This window comes from Pristiophorus japonicus, chromosome 1 (genome assembly GCF_044704955.1).
Source record: "Pristiophorus japonicus isolate sPriJap1 chromosome 1, sPriJap1.hap1, whole genome shotgun sequence".
NCBI lineage: Eukaryota > Metazoa > Chordata > Chondrichthyes > Pristiophoridae > Pristiophorus > Pristiophorus japonicus.
Genome location: NC_091977.1, coordinates 9,352,918 through 9,379,205, shown reverse-complemented (window position 1 = coordinate 9,379,205; position 26,288 = coordinate 9,352,918). Strand labels below are relative to the sequence as shown.

The following is a 26,288-nucleotide window of genomic DNA, read 5'->3' as shown; positions in this document are numbered from 1 at the left end:
TCCCAGAGTACTTAAGGAAGAGGCCCTAGAAATAGTAGATGCATTGGTGGTCATTTTCCAACATTCCATGGACAACTCGTTTAGTTCTTATGGATTGGAGGGTAGCTAATGTGACCCCACTTTTTTTTTTTAAAAAGGAGGGAGAGAGAAAACAGGGAATTATAGACCGGTTAGCCTGACATCGGTAGTGGGGAAAATGCTGGAATCAATTATTAAAGATATAATAGCAGCACATTTGGAAAGCAGTGACAGGATCGGTCCAAATCAGCATGGATTTATGAAAGGGAAATATGCTTGACAAATCTAGAGTTTTTTGGGGATGTGACTAGTAGAGTGGATAAGGGAGAACCAGTGGATGTGATGTATTTGGACTTTCAAAAGGCTTTTGACAAGGCCCCACAAGAGATTAGTGTGCAAAATTAAGGCACATGGTATTGGAGGTAGTGTATTGATGTGGATAGAGAACTGGTTGGCAGACAGGAAGCAAAGAGTGGAAATAAATGGGTCCTTTTCAGAGTGGCAGGCAGTGACTAGTGGGGTGCCACAGGGTTCAGTGCTGGGACCCCAGCTATTTACAATATACATTAATGATTTAGATGAAGGAATTGAATGTAATATGTCCAAGTTTGCAGATGACACTAAGCTAGGTGGCAGTGCGAGCTGTGAGGAGGATGCTCGGAGGCTGCAGGGTGACTTGGACAGGTTAGGTGAATGGGCAAATGCATGGCAGATGCAGTACAATGTGGATAAGTGTGAGGTTATCCACTTTGGGGGCAAAAGCAGGAAGGCAGATTATTAGCTGAATGGTGGCAGATTAGTAAAAGGGGAGGTGCAACGAGACCTGGGTATCATGGTACATCAGTCGTAGGCATGCAGGTACAGCAAGCAGTAAAGAAAGCAAATGGCATGCTGGCCTTCATAGTGAGGGGATTTAAGTATAGGAGCAGGGAGGTCTTACTGCAGTTGTACAGGGCCTTGGTGAGGCCACACCTTAAATATTGTGTACAGTTTTGGTCTCCTAATCTGAGGAAGGACATTCTTGCTATTGAGGGAGTGCAGCGAAGGTTCACCAGACTGATTCCCGGGATGGCAGGACTGACATATGAAGAAAGACTGGATCGACTAGGCTTATATTCACTGGAATTTAGAAGAATGAGAGGGGATCTCATAGAAACATTTACAATTCTGACAGAATTGGACAGGTTAGATGCAGGAAGAATGTTCCCAATGTTGGGGAAGTCCAGAACTAGGGGTCACAGTCCAAGGATAAGGGGTAAACCATTTAGGACCGAGATGAGGAGAAACTTCTTCACTCAGAGTTGTGAGCATGTGGAATTCTCTACCACAGAAAATTGTTGAGACCAGTTCGTTAGATATATTCAAAAGGGAGTTAAATGTGGCCTTTACGGCTAAAGGGATCAAGGGGTATGGAGAGAAAGCAGGAATGGAGTACTGAAGTTGTATGATCAGCCATGATCTTATTGAATGGTGATTCAGGCTCGAAGGGCCGAATAGCCTACTCCTGCACCTACTTTCTATGTTTCCTATTTCGTATGTTCTTATGTAAGCCTTGGAATCCCATTTAATAGAAATGGAGCTGTGACTTCAGCCGTGAATGGTCTTGACCATTTTCGTCCTGATTTTTTTGAAACGTATGTAGCTTTTTTTTGGTTAAAGTCTTTTTTTAAATCAAATAATGGACAGTAATGAAGGGCACATTACCTTGTAGACACGCAGTAAAATATCTCCCCATCCTATCGCCCCTTCCAATGGTCTCTTCTCCTTTACTGGGGATGTGCTGAGTCTGGCTGTTTTTTTTTGTCTCCATCCTTAGTTGGTCCCAATTGTGCTGCTACTTTTACCTCAGTTGAGATCAACTAAATCATGTAATAAGGTGTCCTGGCCATCTGGGTGAACTGTACCTTAAAGTTTCTGCAGGGGAGAAGGCACCAGATCTGTTTGGGAGGTCCGCCGAGGCATCTTTTGATCAAGGTGTCACTGAACAATTCTTAGTACGTCAGTTATTGACTTTCATTGTACTGTTTCCAAACATAATGAACTGGGACATTTTGTTGATTTGATGGCGATGGTGATCGCTTGCTGCTATCTTGCTCTTCTCCCCTTTTCCCAGTAAAGAAAGTAGCGCAAAGCAGATAGCAAATTAAGTGCAAAAATCTACCAAGCACTGCTCAGTACCCTCAGTGGATTAGCTCGCATACACTTGCGGTCTAGGCACATGCTTGAAGAATGGCGGTGAGGGACCAGAGAATGACTGGTGCTCATGCAGCTGCAGTCCAGCATGAGTCAGCACCTTCAAGTAAATTTGACAGAGCGAGAATTTGTTTTCAGGATTATATGAACACTTGGATTGTTTCAATTTCTACATAAGATAAAATAAGAAATAGGAGCAGGAATAGGCCATTTAGCCCTTTGAGCCTGCTCCGCCATTCAATAAGATCTTCTGCCTCAACTCCACCTTCCCGCAATATCCGCATAACCCTTGATATTGCAAAATCTATCGATCTCTGTCTTGAATATACAGTACTCATCCACAGCCCTCTGAGGTAGAGAATTCCAAAGATTCACAACTCGTTGAGTGAAGAAATTTCTCCTAATATCAGTCCTAATTGGCCGACCCCTTATTCTGAGACTGTGAACCTGAGTTCTAAGACTCCCCAGCCAGGGGAAATATGCTCCCTGCATCTACCCTGTCAAGCCCTGTAAGAATTTTATGTCTCATTGAGATCGCCTCTCATTCTTTTAAATGCTAGGGAATTGTAGGCCTAGTGTCCTCAATCTCGCCTCAAAGGATAATCCCCCTCCCATCCAAGAATCAGTCTGAAAAACTGCATTCAAATTCACAAACAGCCACGGTGGGACTTTGAACTCTCACTTTTTGGATTGCTAGTGCAGATCTCTGGGTTACTAACCCAGTAACATAACCACCGCACTACCGTGCCTCCACATTTGACCTGGGGTTATAAAATGAATGTATGGCAAGAAAACAAGAGTTTTTAGTGAGATAACACAGCGAAAGGATGAGTTCCATGTGGTGAGAGAGATAAGGTGACCTTTCACATGCTTGCGTAAATAAAGTCACTCTGCTTCAAGTCGTTTGTCCCAGATTAAACCTGTGTTCCTTCCAGGGCTGTGCCAACTAAAGCACAGTATATCAATTTCACCAACAGTTTTATCAATTTAAAGATAATTAAATATTATATATCCTTCCCTTTAAATATGGGAAGTAATGTCATTTTAGGTGAGTGGCATTTGTGGAGGCTAGTTTCCTATATTTGAGGAAATCTGAGACATACGCTGTGACTCAGCTGTGTCTGGAGGTTCTTGTAAAACCATCTGCATGATTGTGGGATTATTCCTATTGGTTATAGTGGTGAAATAATAGACGTATAAATCCCTCGGTGTACTCTAAGGGACTCTTGTGAAAATGATAATGACAGTTATCCATGGAATGTTATATGCTGACTTAAAATGCTTTAAGTGCAGCATCTCCCCTGATTTTTGTAGCGCCTTTCACGACCACCAGGCGTCTCGCAGCGCTTTACAGCCAATGAAGCACTTTTTGAAGTGTAGAAAACGCAGCAGCCAATTTGCGCACAGCAAGCTCCCACAAACAGCAATGTGATAATGACCAGATAATCTATTCTTGTGATGTTGATTGAGGGATAAATATTGGCCAGGACACCTGCTTTTAAACATAGCAACATAGAAAATAGGAGCAGTAGTAGGCTATTTGGCCCTTCTTTGAAATAGTGCCATGGGATCTTTTACGTCCATCTGAGAGAGCAGACGGGGCCTCGGTTTAACATCTCATCCAAAAGACAGCACCTCCCTCAGTACTGCATTGAAGGGTCAGCCTCGATTTCTGTGCTCAAGTCTCTGGAGTGGGACTTGAATCCACGACCTTTTGACTCAGGCGAGGATGCTACCAACTGAGCCACTAGCTGACACTGGTTGATAGCTTTATGTGCAACTGCATAGTGCCTGGCATTGTGCTTTCATCAGGACATAGGAACAGAAGAAGGCCATTCAGCCCCTCGAGCCAGTTCTGCCTTTCAATGAGATCATGGCTGATCTTAACTCCATCCACTTGCCTTTTATACTAGATGGTGAATTATTCCAATAACTCCCTTGATAGCTTGGTACAGATCAGAAGGTTCCAGATTCAATTCCCTGAGTTTGCAGATCTTGAAAGGATTATGCTCTGTGCCCCTGGACCAAGGAGTGCAAAACACCTGGGTTACTGCACCGGATTAGCCCCACCTCCAGAGCCTTCTCTGGCTGGAGAGATTTTATGCCACTTGGCTGTGCCCAGCGGCCCATTCTGATGACTGGAGGGAGTTTTCCCCTTTCAGCTCTGTATATTTTTCTGGTGTGATATAATATTTACATCTTCCACAAATGGCAATTGATGCTAGATCAACTGTTAATTTTAAACCTGAACTTGATAGATTTTTGTTAACCAAAGATATTAAAGGATCCATAATCAGGTATATGGAGTTAGGTCGCTGATCAGCCACGGTCTCATTGAATGGCTGTTTGTGCGAGGAGCTAAATGGCCTCCTTGTTCCTATGTTCCTACATACATGCCAGGACCATCAGCAGGCCGGTGTCATTACAGGGAGCATTGCGTGCTGCTGCAGGAAGACGATGGCTGCGAAGCCAGGTCGCTGATTGCAATTGCGGGCAGGCACAGCAGGAAGGGTGAAGGAGCGGCAAGAGTTTGTAGATGGAAGTGACCGGGGCTCAGGAGAGGCGTGAGTTTGGGGCTCAGAAGAGGCATGGGCCCAGGGGCAGCACTGGCCAGCCCACACTGCAATATGTATGCGTGCTAGGTCCGTACAGCAGAGCTGGTCTCCAGTCATCTTGGGTAATCCTTGCCACTGGACCAAGACCTAGCTCTGTCAAGCCCGTGTGGTGGCTGGTGTGCAACGGCCACCACACGTTAATAAAGTCCATGCACAGGCATCTTCCACCCTTCAAGATGTAGTTCGGGATCTAGAATATTAGTTCGAGATCTGAAACACCTGTGAACTCATCCCTTTTTGGTGTGGAAGCAAGTCAACCTCGCTTCGAGGGACTGCCTATGATGATGATGATACATGCCAACCATCGGAGTTTACGCAGTACCGCTCAATGTTCGTGTTCACCAAATGAGGGTCAGCAGCTTTATGCCATCTGGCAGTTCTTAACAAAAGCCGACCCAGAATTTCATAAACATCTGTTTGTGCGCATGCACGGAGTGCAAACACTTGTGGTTGTGCTCAGAGTTCCAACCATTGTGTGGAGGTTGCACATTTATGCACATCTGAGGAATTTACGGTACCACCCATATGGGTCCCTGCCTGGCTTGTCCCGGCATTTGGTGGGATGTAAGAAAATAGGATTTTTTTTTCCGGAATAGAAAATATCCCCCACTGGGTGTACTTTGTTCTGAACTTGAAGCAATGCGATTATCAGTTAAACAGTGTTCTTTTTGATCTCTCAAAGATTCAGTACACACTCGTGTAGGAAACATAGAAACATAGAAAATAGGTGCAGGAGTAGGCCACTCGGCCCTTCGACCCTGCACCACCATTCAATAAGATCATGGCTGATGATGCAACTTCAATACCCCATTCCTGCTTTCTCTCCATACCCCTTGATCCCTTCAGCCGTAAGGGCCACATCGAACTCCCTTTTGAATATATCTAACGAACTGGCCTCAACAACTTTCTGTGGTAGAGAGTTCCACAGGTTCACAATTCTCTGAGTGAAGAAGTTTCTCCTCATCTCGGTCCTAAGTGGCTTACCCCTTATCCTAGACTGCGATCCCTGGTTCTGGACTTCCCCAACATCGGGAACATTCTTCCTGCATCTAATCTGTCCAATCCCGTCAGAATTGTATATGTTTCTATGAGATCCCCTCTCATTTTCTAAATTCCAGTGAATATAAGCCTAGTCGATCCAGTCTTTCTTCATATGTCAGTCCTGCCATCCTGGGAATCATTCTGATGAACCTTCACTGCACTCCCACAATAGCAAGAATTCCTCCGATTAGGAAACCAAAACTGTACACAATATTCAAGGTGTGGCCTCACCAAGGCCCTGGGCAACTGCAATAAGACCTCCCTGCTCCTATACTCAAATCCTCTCGCTATGAAGGCCAACATGCCATTTTCCTTCTTCACTGCCTGCTGTACCTGCATGCCAACTTTCAATGACTGATGTACTATAACACCCAGGTCTCATTGCACCTCCCCTTTTCCTAATCTGTCACCATTCAGATAATATTCTGCCTTCCTGTTTTTGCCACCAAAGTGGATAACCTCACATTTATCCACATTATACTGCATCTGCCATGCATTTCCCCACTCACCTAACCTATCCAAGTCACCCTGCAGCCCTTTAGCGTCCTCCTCACAGCTCACACCGCCATCCAGCTTAGTGTCTTCTGCAAACTTGGAGATATTACACTCAATTCCTTTGTCTAAATCATTAATGTATAAGTGGGAGTTCCAAGGAGAATCCATTACCCCTTGATTTCCTTGCACAGTGTATTCTGTTTTTGCAGAATGCTTACTAATGGTTGTTTTTTCCTCCATAATGTGAAGTGCATTGAAACTGCTTCCTGCACTCAAGCACGACAAAAATACAAATTTATTCATTCACAGGATGGGGGTGTTGTTGGCAAGACCAGCATTTATTGCCCATCCTCAATTGCACTTCAGAAGGTGGTGGTGAGCCGCTGCCTTGAACCGCTGCAGTCCGTGTGGTGAAGGTGCTCCCACAGTGCTGTTAGGGAGGGGGTCGCAGGATTCTGACCCAGCGATGATGAAGGAACGGCCGATATAATTCCAAGTCAGGATGTTGTGTGATTGGAGGGCAACTTGGAGGTGATGCTGTTCCCATGCGCCTGCTGCCCTTGTCCTTTTAGATGGTAGAGGTCGCGGGTTTGGGAGGTGCTGCCGAAGAAGCCTTGGCGAGTTGCTGCAGTGCATCTTGTAGATGGTACACACTGCAGCCACGGTGCGCCGGTTGTGGAGGGAGTGAATGTTTAAGGGGATCTGGGGGTTCTTGTGCATGAAACGCAAGTTAGTGTGCAGGTACAGCAAATAATCAGGAAGGCAAATGGAATGTTGGCCTTTATTGCAAAGGGGATTGAGTATAAAAGTAGGAAAGTCCTGTTACAACTGTACAGGGTATTGGTAAGACCACACCTGGAGTACTGCGTACAGTTTTGGTCTCCTTATTTAAAGAAGAATATATATTTGCATTGGAGGCAGTTCAGAGAAGGTTCATGAGATTGATTCCTGAGATTAAGGGGTTGTCATATGAAGAAAGGTTGAGCAGGTTGTGCCTATACATATTGGAGTTCAGAAGAATGAGAGGTGATCTGATTGAAACATATAAGATTCTGAAGGGGCTTGATAGGGTAGATGCAGAGAGGATGTTTCCCCTCAGGGGAAACTAAAACTAGGGGGCATAGTTTTGGAGTAAGGGGCCGCCCATTTAAAACTGGGGAGGTGAGGAGGAATTTCTTCTCTGAGGGTTGTAAATCTTTGGAATTCTCTGCCCCAGAGAACTGTGGAGGCTGGGTCTTTGAATATATTTAAGGTGGCGATAGACAGATTTTCGAATGATAAGGGAGTCAATGGTTATGGGGAACGGGCAGGAAAGTGGAGTTGAGGCCAGGATCAGATCAGCCATGATCTATTGAATGGCGGAGCAGGCTCGAGGGGCCAAATGGCCTACTCCTGCTCCTATTTCTTATGTTAAGGTGGTGGGTGGGGTGCCAATCAAGCGGCATGCTTTGTTCTGGATGGTGCCGAGCTTGATCATTGTTGGAACTGCACTCATTCAGACAAGTGGAGAGTATTCCATCACATCCCTGACTTGTGCCTTGTAGATGGTGGAAAGGCTTTGGGGAGTTAGGAGGTGAGACACTCGCCGCAGAATACCCAGCCTCTGACCTGCTTTGATGATATCATCATCAATATCATCATCATAGGCAGTCCCTCGGAATCGAGGAAAACTTGCTTCCACTCTAACAGTGAGTTCTCAGGTGACTGAACAGTCCAATACGGGAATTACAGTCTCTGTCACAGGTGGGACAGACAGTCATTGAAGGAAAGGGTGGGTGGGGACTGGTTTGCTGCACGCTCCTTCTCATCCAGTGGTAAATGCATACTCGTAGGCCTGTTGGATTATGTTCATCGCTTTAATATTTAAAATACCTGGAACCCTTTCAGAATAAATTATTTTAGGCTTCAAATGTTCAATCGCAGTGCACTCAAATTTACCTGTCTTCCTTGGGCAATTTAAATAAGTTATGAAGCAATGCTGTCAATGCAGGTTGGAAGGTATAGGCTCAGTGGGCTAACGGTCTTTTCCCAATCCACACTTTGTGTCTTATGATCATTGAGAGGTGCTTGGGAAGAGTGTCCAGCATTGATTTCCCTCCCCAGCCCGGCCACCCTTGTAATTGATGGCATGTTACAAGTCTTACGACAACTCTGAGCTGTGAGCTCCAACAATGGCCCTGTGGATAAAAGCATCAGCTACTACAGGCCTGCTGGTCCCAGATTCAATTCCATGGTTGGTGTTGAGTTATTTGATCTCAGCCAGGCAGCAATTGAAAAGCTGTAATTGGTTTTAGCCCTCTCGGCCAGGGAGGGGAGAGAAAAAAACCCAGTCACAGTTCCTGCTTCTGATCACGCACCGTTTCAAGCCTGCTGTGTTATGCCACCAACGTTGTGACACACGTTGTGGGCCGCCCCGACCTGTGTGAGAACACCATCGCAGGTCGGGGCTATAAATAGAGCTGGAGCGCCAGGCCCTAGAACATCGTGGGCGGAGGTGCGGCGAATGAGGGTGCGGGGCCCAGAAGAGCCGAGGGCCCAGGGGCAGCACGGGCCAGCCCACACTACGATATGTGTGCGCACTAGGTCTGTGCAGCAGAGCAGGTCTCCAGTCGTCCTGGTTAATCCTTGCCACTGGATAAAGGCCTAGCTCTGTCAAACCGGTGTGGTGGCTGATGTGCAACAGTCACCACACGTTAAAATAAATCCACACACCGGCATCTTCCACCCCCTCAATTGGAGTTTGGGACTGGAACATCGGGTCCTTCATTGAAACATCTGTGAACTCTTGTGGAAGCAAGTCATCCTCGTTCCAGGGACCGCCTGTGATGACCAGTGACGCGTGCGTGTGTTTGTGTGCTGTGCGAATCAGACCATTCCAACTATATGCTCTTCACCGTTGAATACCCTGCCAAGAAGTACTGTCTGGCCACTTGGTTAAGGTACCTTTTGGCTAAAGACCTCACGCAGTGCAGCACAAAGCAAAGCCACTGGGATGTAGTGCTAGATTTTGGTGCCCCTGGAGTTGTACCCCAGCAAGACTCTGTGCCTTCGGGACCTCAGTACTCCTTATCTCATCACATTGCATCAAAGCACGTCACTCACTAAAGGATCTTCGAAGTGCAGCGACACATAGCTACAGAAGCATTTCCAGCATTTTCTGCTGTTGTTTCTAATTTCACTGGTTCCTCTTTGCATCTATGTTCTTAATTGACAGGCCCTGGAGATAACTGAACTACAGAGCAAACCTTATGGTCTTTTGCTATCGCAATATTTCTGTCAGCATGGGAAAAATGGCTTTCATTGATCCTAATCTTACTGCAAATCAGTTGTGTTTTGGAAACTGAATATTTTAAACCATAAAACCGTAGCACTTTGTAATATCAAAGTGTAACAATGTCAGTGATCTACTTGTATCTTATCTTATTATATTAAATGTTATACAAGTCATGTATTCCTTATTTGGGCGTTGCCATTCTGTGGTAAACAGTCATGCTTGCAGCTACACACTTCTATCCCTAGATGGAGTTTTGTGTGTTCCAGAAGATGTAGATCCCCCCTATCTAAACCTACAGCTTGACGACTGCACTCTGAGGGATATTTGGTTTATTCTGACTTTCCGTGAGAGGCCCACTAGTATTATATATGAATGTGCGTCAGCCATGGCTCAGTTGGTAGCACTCTCGCCTCTGAGTCAGAAGATCGTGGGTTCAAGTCCTACTCCAGAGACTTGAGCACAAAAATCTAGGCTGACACTGCAATACAGTACTGAGGGAGCGCTGCACTGTCGGAGGTGCTGTCACTCAGATGAGACGTTAAACCGAAGCCCCGTCTGTTCTCTCACGTGGACGTAAAAGATCCCATGGCACTATTTAGAAGAACAGGGAAGTTATCCCTGGTGTCCTGCATCGGATTCCAGCATCTGCAGTATTTTGCTTTTGTATAAGTTATCCCTGGTGTCCTGGCCAAAGTTGGCGGATCAGCTAGATTGCAGATGCCAACAAAATTGTGAACCTATGGAATTCTCTACCACAGAAAGTTGTTGAGGCCAGTTCGTTAGATATATTCAAAAGGGAGTTAGATGTGGCCCTTACGGCTAAAGGGATCAAGGCGTATGGAGAGAAAGCAGGAACGGGGTACTGAAGTTGCATGATCAGCCATGATCTTATTGAATGATGGTGCAGGCTCGAAGGGCCGAATGGCCTACTCCTGCAGCCTATTTTCTATGTTTAAACCGAGACAAGACAAGATGAGAGGTTTCCTGCAATGGCTCAGCTGGCTAATGCAGAGAGTAGTTGAGCCAAAGAGGTCAAATGGGTCCCAGGTTCATTCCTCAGTCTGGACCTATTGAGCTGATCTCTGCTGGGGAAGCAATAGGCCTTCTGTGCTCCTGATCCCTAAAACGCTCTTTCTCTGTTTCCTCCTTTAAGACACTTTTCAAAACCTGCCTCAAGCTTTTGGTCACCCTTGCTGATGTCTCCTTCTGTGGCTCAGTGTCAATATTTGTTTAATCTGATTACGTTCCTGGGAAGTTTCGCTACGTTAAATGTGCTATATAAATGCAAGTTTTGTTATTGTTGTAGTTTTATGTGTTCATGGGCGTCGCTGACAAGGCCAGCGTTTATTACCCATTCCTCATGAGCCGCCTTCTTGAACCGCTACAGTCCGTCGACTTTGTAGCGGTTTGGTAAAACTGAGTGGCTTGCCAGGCCATTTCAGAAGGCGGTTAAGGCTTGTGGGTCTGGAGTCACATATAGATAGGCCTGACCGGGTAAGGACGGAAAACGTGCAAGACCATGTTTGTCGATGGCATATGTGGGCTGTGATGCCCACTCTGTGGTTCAGTAGCCCACCAAAACTTACTGTCTAGGCTCCTGTCAAAAACTGCAACTTTGGGTGAGGTGCTGATACTGGATGGCTGCCCGCAGCTGGAGCCTTATCCTGACAGAAGGTGAAATTATCCTGAAATAAAGACGTGAATAAAAGTGACGGAATATGCCTGCATTTTAGCTCGGGCTAAGGATTTGTGCTGCAGTATTGAGGGTCTCCCCTTATGTCCAACTCTGAACATCTCAACACTTCTGACAACAACAACTTGTATTTATATAGTGCTTTTAACATAGTGAAACATCCTAAGGTGCTTCACAGGAGTATTATGAGACAAAAGATTTGACACTGAGCCAAATTGGGGAAGGTGACCTTGGTCAAAGAGGTAGGATTTAAGGAGGTCTTGAAGGAGGAAGGAGAGGTAGAGAGACGGAGAGGTTTAGGCAGGGAATTCCAGAGCTTGGGGCCCAGGCAACTGAAGGCACGGCCACCAATGGTTGAGTGATTATAATCAGGGATGCTCAAGAGAGCAGAATTAGAGGGGGGCAGCTATCACGGGGCGGGGAGGGGGCGTGGTGGGGGAGGTGGGGTTGTGGGGCTGGAGCAGATTACAGAGATAGGGAGGGTTGAGGGCCATGGAGGGATTTGAACACAAGGATGAGAATTTTGAAATCCAGGTGTTGCTTAACCGGGAGCCAATGTAGGTCAGTGAGCACAGAGGTGATGGGTGAGAGGGACTTTGTGCGAGTTAGGACACGGGCAGCCGAGTTTAAGGCTGCAGACAAGTCACAAAGGACAAGGAGGGATACTTTGCCGATGTCACAGTCACAAAGGATGTCATTTCGGTACTGTGGCAGGCACGGAATCCGGATTGGAGGGATTAAACATGGAGTTCTGGGAAAGGGGCATGGATTTGGGAGGTGATAACACGTTCAAGGACTTTGGAGAGGAAAGGGAGGTTGGAGATGGGGCGGTAGTTTGCAAGCGCAATGGGGTCAAGGGTTGGTTTTTTGAGGAGAGGGCAGATGACGTAGATTTTGAGGGAGAGGGGGACAGTACTTGAAGAGAGAGAACCGTTAACAATGTCAGCTAACTTGGGAGCCAGAAAAGGAAGTTGAGTGGTCAGCAGTTTGTTGGGAATAGGGTCAAGGGTGCAGGTCGTGGGTCTCATGGACAGGAAGAGTGTGGAGAGGTCATGAACTAGGGGGCATAGTTTAAGAATAAGGGGTCGCCCTTATTTAGAACTGAGATGAGGAGGAATTTCCTCTCTGAGGGTCGTAAATCTCTGCCCCAGAGAGCTGTGGAGGCTGGGTCATTGAATAAAGTTAAGGTGGAGATAGACAGATAAGGGAGTGAAGGGTTATGGGGGCAGGCAGGGAAGTGGAGCTGAGCCCAAGGTCAGATCAACCATGATCTTATTGAATGGTGGAGCAGGCTCAAGGGACCAAATGGCCTACTCCTGCTCCTATTTCTTATGTTCTTATGAGGGGTGATCGGAAAGAAACTGGAGAAAGCTGTGAGGTTAGTGCTAGGGCAGGGGGGATCCTTAGGGAATGTTTGGCCTGTTGAGCTAAGGGAAGGAAGGGCAGAGGCGGCCGAAAGGATGGTCTCAATCTTAGAGACGAAGGAGTCCATGAGGCCGAATCAAATGCGTTGCACTTGAGCCTTAAAGGGAGAGCGGCAGAGTCTAATTGAATGTCAGTAAAATAGCTCTTCGCACTTTTGTGGTCTGTGCAATTATTTCAAGGCTCCATCTGAAGCACTGATTTACAGGTCAATCAATCATCACATTATGATGGTAAATTGATTTGGAGATGTCGACTTCTAGTCCCAGCGGATCACTAATTCTCATTTAGTGTCGACAGTTCTGTGGAATGCAGTCTCCAAAACTGTTATGATGGGTTAGTGAGTGTAATGCCTGTTATGCTTGGTTTACTGTCAGCGAAATTTAGTTATCTGTTTTATTCTGGTCTTGCATTATGTGTTCAGTTTTTTTTTAACCAACTGGAGAAATAACATTAAAAAATTATTTGCAAGAGCTTATCCTGGCGGCTCAATCGCTGATCGAACCTTGTCATGGAGCCTTCCCAGTCTGCGGAGTTTCCTGATCTTAGCCCGGACAGCTCCTGTTTGCTATTTAGTGACTCCTCCATGTGAAAGTCTAAGTGCGAGAAAAGAATTGGGCTCGCCCTTTGATTACCCACATGTTGGAATTCCCAGCTCCCCCTCCCCCTCCCCCGATGCGCACTATTGGGCCTCACACATGATAAGTAGCCGTTATGGTGCGAGGTACTGGAATTGTACCCCAAAAGTCAGAGCCGCCAGGAGACTTACCAATTAGAAACGGATCTTCACAACAACTTTCGGAGCACTGCAATGATCTTGCAGTAAAGGTTGCTGTGAACAGGATGCAGTGTTAGCTAGAATGTTAAGTGTTATTGGCGCGTTACAGCGCTGTTTACAGTCTGTAGGTCTGAGGCATCCAGCATGAGATCGACTTGCTCCTGTAGGATGTACTCAATTAGTGCAATGGGACAAAATCCGAAGTGTCACATACTGGAGCACTCTGCGCGCGTCTGGCTTTCATTCTGCCGTTGAATCTAACTGAGGCATTGCTCTTGTTGCAGGGAAGCTGAACTCTCTGGTGGATGACTTTGCTCGTTTTCTGTGGATCTAATCGAGGCTGCTAGAATGAAGATGTGGGTGTTGCTTGAGTTTGCCATTTTCGCCCTTTTATTATCTGGTTCTCGACTGGCTATTGCAGAGAATGCAGGTGAGTTCACACCCACTTCTGATACTCTGCCTGTCTCGACACCCATTATTCTGCTTGGGGCTTGTACAGATTTAACCATCTCTTTACCTGACTCCTGTTTAATAAAATGTTCCTAATTTCCTTACTCTGTTAGTTTTTGGTTCACCGAGTTCTGCAGTTTTCCTGGTTGGTGATATTGAGAGGTATCTTATTATTCCCCTGCCGCCTCTCCCACCATCGTTCGTAAGAGCAAACCAGATAACTTGCCATTGCTTGAGATTTCACAACTATGACAGGAAGCTATTTATACGTCCGGTTATTACCATGACAGTGTTAAAAACATTATTTTCCTGTCTCCTTTACATTAAAGGAGTGCCTCAGCTGGCAAGAGCACAGTGCTGGACTATAAACAACTAGATAATCTTACTGTCGGAAGCTGTGGAACTGTTCTGAAGCTGGGACGGGGTTAATCCCAGCAACGGCAAATTGCAGCACAGAGAAAGGCTGGGTGGGGGCTGCAAGGATAGAGGAATTTAAAAGACAGGTGAGAGGGCTGGACCGTAAGATGCTTGAAGGAGAAGGTACAGAGGTGCAATGTGGTCTTAAGTCCATACATAATCGCTTTTCAGATCAGATCTTAATAATCTTTGGTATTCTGAATGATTGCTGTTATCTCTTTTCTATCGTCTTTTGTTAAAACAGGATTACATAGGATATATGGCACAGAAACAGGCTATTCAGCCTAACCAGTCCATGCCGGCGTTTATGCTCCACTCGAGCCTCCTCCCGTCTTTCCTCCTCTAAATCTATCAGCATAACCCTCTATTCCCTTCTCCCTCATATGCTTCTCTAGCCTCCCCTTAACTGCATCTATAACTATTTGCTTCAACCACTCCCTGTGGCAGCGAGTTCCACATTCTCACCACTCTCTTGGGTAAAGAAGTTTCTTAATTTTAAAGACCTCTATTGGGTCACCCCGCGACCTTTTTTCAAGAGAAAAGAGCCCCAGCCTGTTCATCCTTTACTGATACATACACCCTCGCATTTCTGATATTATCCTTGTAAATTTTCTCTGCACCCCCCCCCCACATTGCCGCAATATCCTTTTTATAATACGGCGACCAGAACTGTGTGCAGTACTCTTAAGTGTGGTCTAACCAAGGTTCGATACAGGTTTAGCATAACTTCCCTACTTTTCAATTTTGTGCCTCTAGAAATAAACCCCAGTGCTTGATTCGCTTTTTTTACGGATTTCAAAATTTTCATCCTTTTTTCAAATCCCTCCATGTCCTCGCCCCTCCTTATCTCTGTAATCCCCTCCAGCTCCACAACCCCCCCGAGATGTCTGCACTCCTCTAATTCTGCACTTTTGAGCATCCCTGATTACAATCGCACTACCATTACCATTGGTGGTCATGCCTTCAGCTGCCTAGGCCCCAAGCTCTGGAATTCCCTGCCTGAACCTCTCTACCTCTCTTTCCTCCTTTTAAGACGCTTCTTAAAACCTACCTTTTTGACCAAGCTTTTGGCAACCTGCCCTAATTTCTCCTTATGTGGCTCAGTGTTAAATATTTTGTCTTGTATTACTCCTGTGGAGCACCTTGGGATGTTTTACTATTTGTTGTTATTGTACATAATTCAGATGACGAAAGATACAGAAGGAAAAATTTAACAGCATGGGAATAATTTCTAAATCGTATTTAAAAAGCTTCATGTGTTCGCGTCACTAAGTTCGTTCGGGGGTCCTTCATAAAAAGTTTGCATCTTTTCCTGCGCCTCCCATTTTAAAGTATCAATTACATTATTGTTCATTTTTAGATCAAGTCCACATCATCTCCTCTTCTTAGGCAGTCCCTTAAAGTCGAGGATGACTTGCTTCTACACTAAAAATGAGTTCTCCGGTCCGATGCAGGACCTACAGTCTCTATCACAGATAGGACAGATGGTGGTTGGAGGTTGGGGTGCCTGGATTGCCACATGCTCCTTCCGCTGTTGACACTTGGCTTCAGCTTGCTCTCGGCGAAGAGACTCTAGGCGTTCAGCACCTTCCCGGATGCTTTTCCTCCACTTTGGGTGGTCTTGGGCCAGGGAATCCCAGCTGTCAATGGGGATGTTGCACTTTTTCAAGGAGGCTTTGAGGGTGTCCTTAAAGCGTTTCCTCTGCCCCCGCCTTGGGCTCGCTTGCCGTGTCAAAGCTCCGATAGAGCACTTGTTTTGCGAGTCTCGATGTGGCCCGTCGAGTGGAGCTGATCAAGTGTGGTCAATGCTTCAATGCTGGGGATGTTGGCCTGAGCGAGAACACTAACGTTGGTGTGCCTATCCTGCCAATGGATTTGCAGGATCTTGCGGAGACTGCGCTGCTGGTACGTCTCCAATGCTTTGAGGTGCCTGCTATACATGGTCCATGTCTCTGAAGCATATAGGAGGGTAGGTATTACTACTGCTCTGAAGACCATGAGCTTGGTGCCGGGTTTGAGGTCCTGGTCTTCAAACACTCTCTTCCTCAGGCGACCGAAGGCTGCACTGGCACACTGAAGGCGGTGTTGGACCTCGTCATCGATGTCTGCCCTTGCTGACAGTAGGCTCCCGAGGTATGGAAAATGATCCACGTTGTCCAAGGCCTCGTTGTGGATTTTGATAACTGGGGATGGGGGGGGCAAGTTGGTAGAGGACCTTTGTCTTATGGTTAGTGTAAGTCCCATTCTCTCGTACGCCTCGGTGAAGGTGTTGACGATGGTTTGGAGTTCGGCCTCAGAGTGTGCACAGACGCAAGCGTTGCCTGCGTACTGTAATTCAATGACAGAGGCTGGGACGACCTTGGATCTGGCCTTCCATCTGCACTCAGACATGCGTGCAGGGAACCATCCATCGTACCCTCATGTCCGTGCAGAAAAATGAAAAGTTCAAAAGTTCTTGTACCCCAATGGTCCTTAAGCATATCCGCATACACAATCCACATTTTGACAATGTTTTGCCATCTGAGGTATCAGTAGTACTGTTTCCTACAGTGTTCATATCCTTTCTTTATAGAATGCTACATCCAAATATGCCTGCAGGGCTTGACCAGAAATGACACTGGAACTAAAAGGTCTCCACGTGTTATGCTGTGAACGCTTCTCATTCTTAATACCTGCACCCACTGCTAGGCTTAGAAGTATCACACCTGTGTAAATCAGAACCACACCATCGGTGCTGCTAGGAATTTAGCCAAGCGTACCTTTAAATACTGTTGATCACACGGCAGGGAAAGGAGGAAGAGTTGGATAAATCTTTTGCCCCTCTGAACTTGCTTCCTCTACCACTGAGAAAGACAAGGGCAGCAGGCGCATGAGGACAGCATCACCCCCACGTTCCCCTCGAAGTCACACACCATTCTGACTTGGGAATATATTGGCCGTTGCTTCATCAAAATCCTGGAACTCGCTCCCTAACTGCACTCTTCACCACACGGACTGCAGCAGTTCAAGAAGGCAGCTCACCACCACCTTCTCGAGGGCAGTTAGGGATGGGCAATAAGTGCTGGCCTGGCCAGCGACGCCCACATTCCAGGAACGAATTAAAAAATAAAGTTAGCGCCCAACTTGCTATTGTCTTGCAATATGATGGACCATCTGAATGAGTTCGTGACATGACTATAAAAATCAAAGGGCCTTTAAAACAATGACATTCACAATGAAGGGACAATAGAACTCTTTGTACAGTGACTGTTCTTTCCAATAGGATAGCTGTGACTCAGCAGATTGAAGTGCTCAAACTCGAGGTGCGAGGCCAACTTCTTTAAAAAAAAACTAGTTCAGCAATGCAATTTGGCAACCAGAGGGTTAATTACTTCGAGTCTATCCCCTACAGTTTTCACAACTATCACACACTAGCAGTTTTCAAACTTTATTCTCCAAAGCTGCTTTTCAATTCTGTTTCCTCTTTGTGTATTTAATAGTCGTATTTCAGTCAAAATAAATAAGTTTTTACAGAGGATAAGATCGGATATACAGCACACAAACAGGCCATTCGGCCCAACCAGTCCATGCCGGTGTTTATGCTCCACTCGAGCCTCCTCCTGTCTTTCCTCATCTTCCCTTCTCCCTCATATGCTTATCTAGCCTCACCTTAAACGTATCTATACTATTCGATTCAAACACTCCCTGTGGTAGCGAGTTCCACATTCTCACTAATCTCCGGGTAAAGAAGTTTCTTCTGAACACTTCTGCATTCTGAAATCATTATACATTTTAAGTTAGTCAATTTTCAAACATTTCTTTCCTATCATCGCAACCTTAACTCTTCCATTCCTGGAGGCATAATCTTAAATTGAAATGAACACTCAACAACCATTCACACTTTCATGCACCTTAAAAATATTGATTCCTGTCAAGGGTTTTGAACTCTGAAAATTTACAGCGCAGAAGGAGGCCATTTCGACCCATTGTGTCCGCGCCGGCCGACAAAGAGCAACACGGCCCTTGGTCAGCAGCCCTAAAGGTTACATATAAACCTATGACAATGACGGAAAGGTAAAGAGCACTCAGCCCAACCAGTCCGCCTCACCACAACTGCAACACCCCTTATACTAAAACATTCTACACTCCACCCGAAACGGAGCCATGCGATCACCTGGAAGAGGCAAAAAACAGATAAAAACCAAGGCCAATTTAGGGAGAAAAAAATCTGGGAAAATTCCTTTCTGACCCATCTAGGCGATCAAAACTAGTCCAGGAGATCACCCTGGCCGTATTCTACTCCCTGCACATTATATCTGCTCCGTCCAACAAAAGGTCATCCAGTCTAATCCCAATTACCAGCTCTCGGTCCGCAACCCTGCAGGTTACGGCACTTTAAGTGCCCATCCAACCATCTGTGAGGGTTTCTACATCCACCACTCTTCCAGGCAGCAAGTTCCAGATCCCCACAACCCTCTGCGTAAAGAAGCCCCCCCTCAAATCCCCTCTAAACCTTCTACCAACCACTTTAAAACTATGCCCCTCATAATAGACCCCTCCACCAATGGAAATAGACCCTTACTATCCACTATGTCCAGGCCCCTCAAAATTTTGCACACCTCAATAAAGTCTCCTCTCAACCTCCTCTGTTCCAATGAGAACAAACCCAGCCTATCCAATCTGTCCTCATAACTAAGATTCTCCATTCCAGGCAGCATCCTAGTAAATCTCCTCTGCACCCTCTCCAGTGCAATCACGTCCTTCCTATAACACGGCGACCAGAACTACACGCAATACTCAAAGTATTATACAATTTAAGCATAACCTCCCTGCTCTTATATTCTATGTCTCGGCCAATAAAGGCAAGCATTCCGTATGCCTTCTTAACCACCTTATCCACCTGGCTTGCTAGTTTCAGGGATCTGTGGACAAGCACTCCGATGTCCCTTTGTTCATCTACACTATTACGTGGCCTGCCGCTTAATGTGTATATCCTTTCCTTATTAGCCCCCCCAAAGTGCATCACCTCGCACTTCTCTGAATTAAATTCCATTTGCCACTGCTCTGCCCACCTGACCAGTAGATTGATATCCTCCTGCAGCCCATGACTTTCCTCTTCATTATTAACCACACAGACAATTTTTTGTGTCGTCTGAAAACTTCTTTATCATACTCCCTATATTCAAATCTAAATTGTTGATATATACCACAAAAAGCAAGGGACCCAGTACTGCAGAACCCCATTGGAAACATCCTTCCAGTCACAAAACATCCATCAATCATTACCCTTTGCTTCCTACCTCCAAGCCAATTTTGGATCCAACTTGACACTTTGCCCTGTATCTCATGGGCTTTACCTTCATGACCAGTCTACCATGTGGGATCTTATCAAAAGCTTTGCTAAAGTCTATATATACTACATCATATGCACTACCCTCATCGACCCTCTTGGTTACCTCCTCAAAAAATTCAATCAGATTAGTCAGACACGATCTTCCCTTAACAAATCCGTGCTGCCTGTCTATAATTAATCCTGGCCTTTCTAAATTCAGATTTTTCCTGTATTTCAGGATTTTTTCCAATAATTTTCCCACCACTGAGCTTAGGCTGACAGGCCTGTAATTACTTGGCCTATCCCTTTCTCCCTTCTTAAACAAGGGTACTACATTAGCAGTCCTCCAATCCTCCGGCACCATGCCCAGATCCAAAGAGGACTGGAAAATGATGATCAAGGCCTCTGCTATTTCCTCTTTTACTTCGCTCAACAGCCTGGGATGCATTTGATCTGGGCCTGGGGACTTATCTACTTTCAAAGCTGCTAAACCCCTTAATACTTCTCCTCTCACTATATTTATTTCATCCAGAATATCACACTCCTCCTCGATAGCAGTATCTGCATTGCCCCTTTCCTTTGTGAAAACAGATGCAAAGTACTCGTTAAGAACCCTCCCAACATCTTTTGCCTCCACACAAAGATTACCCTTATGGTCTCTAATAGGTCTTACCCTTTCTTTAGTTACCCTCTTACTCTTAATATATTTATAGAACATCTTAGGGTTTTCCTTAATTTTACTGGCCAAGAATTTCTCATGCTCTCTCTTAGCATTCCTAATATCCTTTTTAATTTTGCCTCTTAACTTTCTATATTCCTCTAAAGATTCTGTAGTATTTAGCCGTTGATATATGACATAAGCGTCCCTTTTTTTCTTAATTCTCCCCTGTAATTCCCGAGACATCTAGGAGGCTCTAGAATTGTTATTCCCATCCTTTTTCTTTAAGGGCACATGTTTGACCTGAGCCTTCCGGATTTCCTCCTTGGATGCCTCCCACTGTTCTGACACTGATTTACCCACAAGTAGCTGTTTCCAGTCCACTATGGCCAAATCACTCTTTAACTTAGCAAAATTAGCTTTTCCCCAATTTGGAACTTTTATTTCAGGCCTATTCTTGTTCTTATCCATAACCAACTTGAATCTGACTGAATTACGGACACAGGCACCCAAGTGCTCCCCCACTAATACCCCTTCAATCTGCCCAGCTTCATTACCCCAAAACTAATTCCAAGACCGCCCCCTCTCGTGTTGGGTTTGCTATATACTGACTAAAAATGTTCTCTTGAATACATTTCAAGAATTCCACACCCTCTATACTGTTCACACTAAATTTGTCCCAATCAATATTTGGATAGTTAAAATCTCCTACTATTACTATTCTATGTTTTTTGGACTTCACAACAATTTGCCTACATATTTGCTCCTCTATCTCCCTCCCACTGTTTGGGGGTCTATAATACATGCCCAGCAGTGTGACCGCCACTTTTTTATTTTTCAATTAGACCCATATGGCCTCATTTGATGATCCCTCTAACATATCATCCCTCCTCGTCGCTGTAATAGTTTCTTTAATCAGGATGAGAGGGGATCTCATAGAAACATAAAATTCTGACGGGACTGGACAGGTTAGATGCAGGAAGAATGTTCCCGATGTTGGGGGAGTCCAGAACCAGAGGTCACAGTCTAAGGATAAGGGGTAAGCCATTTAGGACCGAGATGAGGAGAAACCTCTTCACTCAGAGAATTGTGAACCTGTGGAATTCTCTTCTGCAGAGAGTTGTTGATGCCAGTTCATTCGATATATTCAAGAGGGAGTTGTATATGGCCCTTACGGCTAAAGGGATCAAGGGGTATGGAGAAAAAGAAGGAAAGGGGTACTGAGGTGAATGATCAGCCATGATCTTATTGAATGGTGGTGCAGGCTCGAAGGGCTGAATGGCCTACTCCTGCACCTATTTTCTGTGTTTCTACCGCAACGCCCCCCTCCCCTCTATTTTGTCTCAAAATCCTGTAGCCAGGAATATTGATCTGCAAAACCTGCCCCTCCTTCAACCCTGCTTCTGTAATGGCTATAATATAAGAACATAAGAATTAGGAACAGGAGTAGGCCATCTAGCCCCTCGAGCCTGCTCCGCCATTCAAAAAGATCATGGCTGATCTGGCCGTGGACTCAGCTCCACTTACCCGCCCGCTCCCCATAACCCTTAATTCCCTTATTGGTTAGAAATTTACCTATCTGTGATTTGAATACATTCAATGAGCTAGCCTCAACTGCTTCCCTGGGCAGAGAATTCCACAGATTCACAACCCTCTGGGAGAAGAAATTCCTTCTCAACTCTGTTTTAAATTAGCTCCCCCGTATTTTGAGGCTGTGCCCCCTAGTTCTAGTCTCCCCGACTAGTGGAAACAACCTCTCTGCCTCTATCTTGTCTATCCCTTTCATTATTTTAAATGTTTCTATAAGATCACCCCGCATCCTTCTGAACTCCAACGGGTAAAGACCCAGTCTACTCAATCTATCATCATAAGGTAACCCCCTCATCTCCGGAATCAGCCTCATGAATCGTCTCTGTACCCCCTCCAAAGCTAGTATATCCTTCCTTAAGTAAGGTGACCAAAACTGCACGCAGTACTCCAGGTGCGGCCTCACCAATACCCTGTACAGTTGCAGCAGGACCTCCCTGCTTTTGTACTCCATCCCTCTTGCAATGAAGGCCAACATTCCATTCACCTTCCTGATTACCTGCTGTACCTGCAAACTAACTTTTTGGGATTCATGCACAAGGACCCCGAGGTCCCTCAGCACCTCAGCATGTTGTAATTTCTCCCCATTCAAATAATATTCCCTTTTACTGTTTTTTTTTCCCCAAGGTGGATGACCTCACATTTTCCGACATTGTATTCCATCTGCCAAACCTTAGCCCATTCGCTTAACCTATCTAAATCTCTTTGCAGCCTCTCTGTGTCCTCTACACAAACCGCTTCCCCACTAATGTCCTACTCCCAAGTGTCTACCTGTGCTCTTAGCTTATCCGCCTTATTCGCTATACTCCTTGCATTAAAGTACAGGCAACTCTCGATTATCCAGGGCCCTCGGAGATCAGGCTATTCCGGGTAAACGATTTTGCCGCTAGGGTGAGTGCACGTACTTGCCGAGAATGTTTGGGTCCCAAATTTATACTTTGATGCTTTTCTGTTTCTGTACATTCCAGGATGGGATTGTTCACCTATTCATTTTAATATAAAGTGAAGAGACCCATGTTATACTGTGTCTACTTTTTCTTAAAATGGCCAGTCTAAATGAATAGAGTTGCAGAGGTGTCAGAGAACGGAAAGACGGCAGGGAAGGGAGGAAGAGTTGGATAAATCTTTTGCCCCTCTGAACTTGCTTCCAGCGTGATGATCTGGACAGTGCCCTAAAAGAGCGGGGTTGGGAGCAATGCCTTCGATCTGATAACGTGAGGATGGGTCGCAGTATGAGTGGACAGACTGTCCAGGAATCGGAATTAAGAAGGGACCCATGTGCTTAGGCTTGACTCCCGAACTGCGTGCCATTCCTAGTCGTATTTCATTTCTGTTACAGTTCACAGAATAAGTCACATGTTGTTCTACAAGGATTCCTTAAAGGTCGAGACAGCTTTAAACTTTATTATAAAATAAAGCCGTTCCTCTGTGTGCAGTGATAATGCTGTGTGTCAGCACAGGACCGTGTGTGGGGTGGGTTTAATGGTCGTGTGCAGCTGTACACGGGACAGAATCACAGTTTTTAAAAGTACCGTTGCAGCGGGTTCTCCGTTAGATCCATGTACGGATAATCGAGAGTTGCCTGTATATACCCATTTTCCGAACAGGAAGACTTCCTTGTTTACTACATACTGAGCCCTGTTTCCTCTGTCTTACAGATTTGCTTTCTAGATTCTTGCTATCCAATTTCTGCTTTACTTCCTTCCCTTTTGAATTCGTTCTCAGGTTCCCATCCCCCTGCCAAGCTAGTTTAAACTCTCCCCAACAGCACTGGTAAAACTTCCCGTGAGGATATTGGTCCCGGCGCTGTTGAGGTGCAATTTGTCTGGTTTGTACAGGTCCCATCTCCCCCAGAAGTGGTCCCAATGCCTCAAGAATTTAAAGCCCTCCCTCCTACACCAACTTTCCAGCCATGTGTTAATCCTCTCTATCCTTCTATTCTTATACTCATTAGCACGTGGCACCGGTAGTAACCCGGAGATTACTACCTTTGAGGTCCTACCCTTTAATTTTCTTCCTAGCTCCCTGAATTCTTCTTGTATGCCAATTTTTTTGTGATAATCCTAAATTGTGCACCTAGTCACTATTCGCATAATTTGCATTATTAGCTGTCTGAAGTGGCCATCCACAGGAGACCAGTTTCATAATTCGCTAATATAATCAAACACTCAGTCTGTCAATTACTCCAAATCAGTTCAGAGCCAAAAACGAAATCAGCAGCAGTTTCAGCTGAACAGGCTATCAATTTAAAAAAGAAAGAAAGACTTGCATTTATATAGCACCTTTCACGATCACCGGATGGCACAAAGGGCTTTACAGCCAATTAAGTACTTTTTGGAGTGTAGTCACTGTTGGAATGTGGGAAACGCAGCAGCCAAATTGCGCACAGCAAGCTCCCACAAACACAAAAGCAAGATACTGTGGACTGTGGATGCTGGAATCTGAAATAATAACAGAAAAAGCTGGCAATCTCAGCGGGTCAAACAGCACCTGTGGAGAGAAACAGAGTTAACATTTCAGGTCGATTACCCTTCGTCAGAACCTTGTCTTCTATTTTCTAATTCACCAACTGTGGGTCATTGCCATCGCATGCTGTTCATCTGTTTGGTCATGACAGTGACCAAAGCCTCACTACCGGCTACATAACTTAACTCCTTTTGAAGAGCTTCCTTGACAGTCACCATGGTTACATACTACTGGGGTGATAACCCACGCATCCGCCGGAACTGTTTCCTGCCTTTATGGATATGGTTTAGCCCCTTGTCTCTCATCGGCACTCAGTTTCCAAGTTATGTTATTGCTTATCAAGTCCCTTTGTTAATTTACTTCTCTTATCTGTTCTGGTTCATTCCGCATTACTAGATCCAATAGCGAATCCTCCCTAGTTGGGCTTTTTACATATCGAGTTAGAAAGGAGTCCTACACACATTGTAGGAACTCCATTCTCTTATCCCCTTTACCTATCTACCTCTTCTGGCCAATTAATATTGGTGTAGTTGAAATTCCCCATGATTATTCTATGTTTCTTACTCATTTCCCTAATTTGTCTGCATATTTCTTCCTCCAGCTCCCTTCCACTATTAGGTGGTTTGTAGACTACACCTATTGGTGTGATTGATCCTTTATTATCTTTTATCTCTATCCATATGGATTCTATTTTTGTCTCGCTGATACCTGCATCATTTTTTTCTATTGCCATTATGTTATCCCTAATAATCACAGCTACTCCACCTCCCCCTTTTCCCTGACTATCTGTTCTAAATATGTTATATCATAGAAACATAGAAAATAGGTGCAGGAGTAGGCCATTCAGCCCTTTGAGCCTGCATCATCATTCAATAAGATCATGGCTAATCATTCAATGTTTAATTCCCAGTCCTGATTTTTCTGTAGCCATGTCCCAGTAATCCCTACTGTCTGGTTTTTCGCAATGCATGATTGCCTCCAGCTCCCCCGTTTTATTATGGACTCTGTGTGCATTGCTGTACAGACAGTTTGTCATTTTTAATAGGATTTCTTCTCACTTTATGCTTAACCATCTTTTTAGACTCCTGTTCTATAACTCTATTTATTCCCTTGTCATCAATGTCCACCCTTTATTCTTTCCTATGCTCTCTTTTCCTGTTTTGTTTATATTTAGGCTGGTTACGCTTCTTGTAGATGCCTCCCCCCATCTTACTAGTTTAAAGCCTTTGCCACCTCCCTATTTACCCTTTCCGCTGGGACACTGGTCCCATCCCGGTTCAGGTGGAGCCTGTCCCATTGGTACAGCTCCTTCCTGTTTCAGAACTGGTGCCAGTCTCCCATGAAAAGGAACCCTTCCTTCCCACACCAGCTGTTTAGCCACGTGTTAATTCTCCTGATCTGTCTGCTTTTATGCAAATTTGCATGTGGCTCGGGCAATAATAAAAACATAGAAATTTACAGCGCAGAAAGAGGCCATTTCGGCACATTGTGTCCGCGCTGGCCAACAAAGAGCCACACGGCCCTCAGTCAGCAGCCCTGAAGGTTACATATAAACCTATGAACAATGAACAATGGCAGACAGGTAAAGAGCATCCGGCCCAACCAGTCAGCCCCACACAACTGCGATACCCCATATATCGCAACATTTTACATTCCACCCCACCCGGAGCCATGCGATCTCCTGGGAGAGGCAAAAAAATAGATTTAAAAACCCAGGCCAATTGGGGCGGAAAATCTGGGAAAATTCCTCTCCGACCCATCCAGGCGATCGAAACTAATCCAGAGATTATTACCCTCGAGGTCTTGCTTTTTAATTTACAGCCCAAGTTCTGATACTCCTTCAGCAGGACCTCCTCCCTGTTCCTACCTA

The 26,288-nt window shown here is 45.4% G+C and overlaps 1 protein-coding gene across 3 annotated transcripts in view; it reads left to right on the top strand.

Annotated features, from left to right (window-relative positions):
* The window catches only part of lifra (LIF receptor subunit alpha a), a 239,065-nt gene that overhangs the window by 136,254 nt on the left and 76,523 nt on the right, over positions 1-26,288 (top strand). For all 3 annotated transcript variants that reach the window (XM_070877348.1, XM_070877341.1, XM_070877356.1), the window contains exon 2: positions 13,814-13,959. In XM_070877348.1, coding sequence (XP_070733449.1) covers positions 13,878-13,959 — 82 coding nt within the window. In that variant the 5' untranslated portion in view covers positions 13,814-13,877. The remainder of the gene's footprint in view (positions 1-13,813; positions 13,960-26,288) is intronic.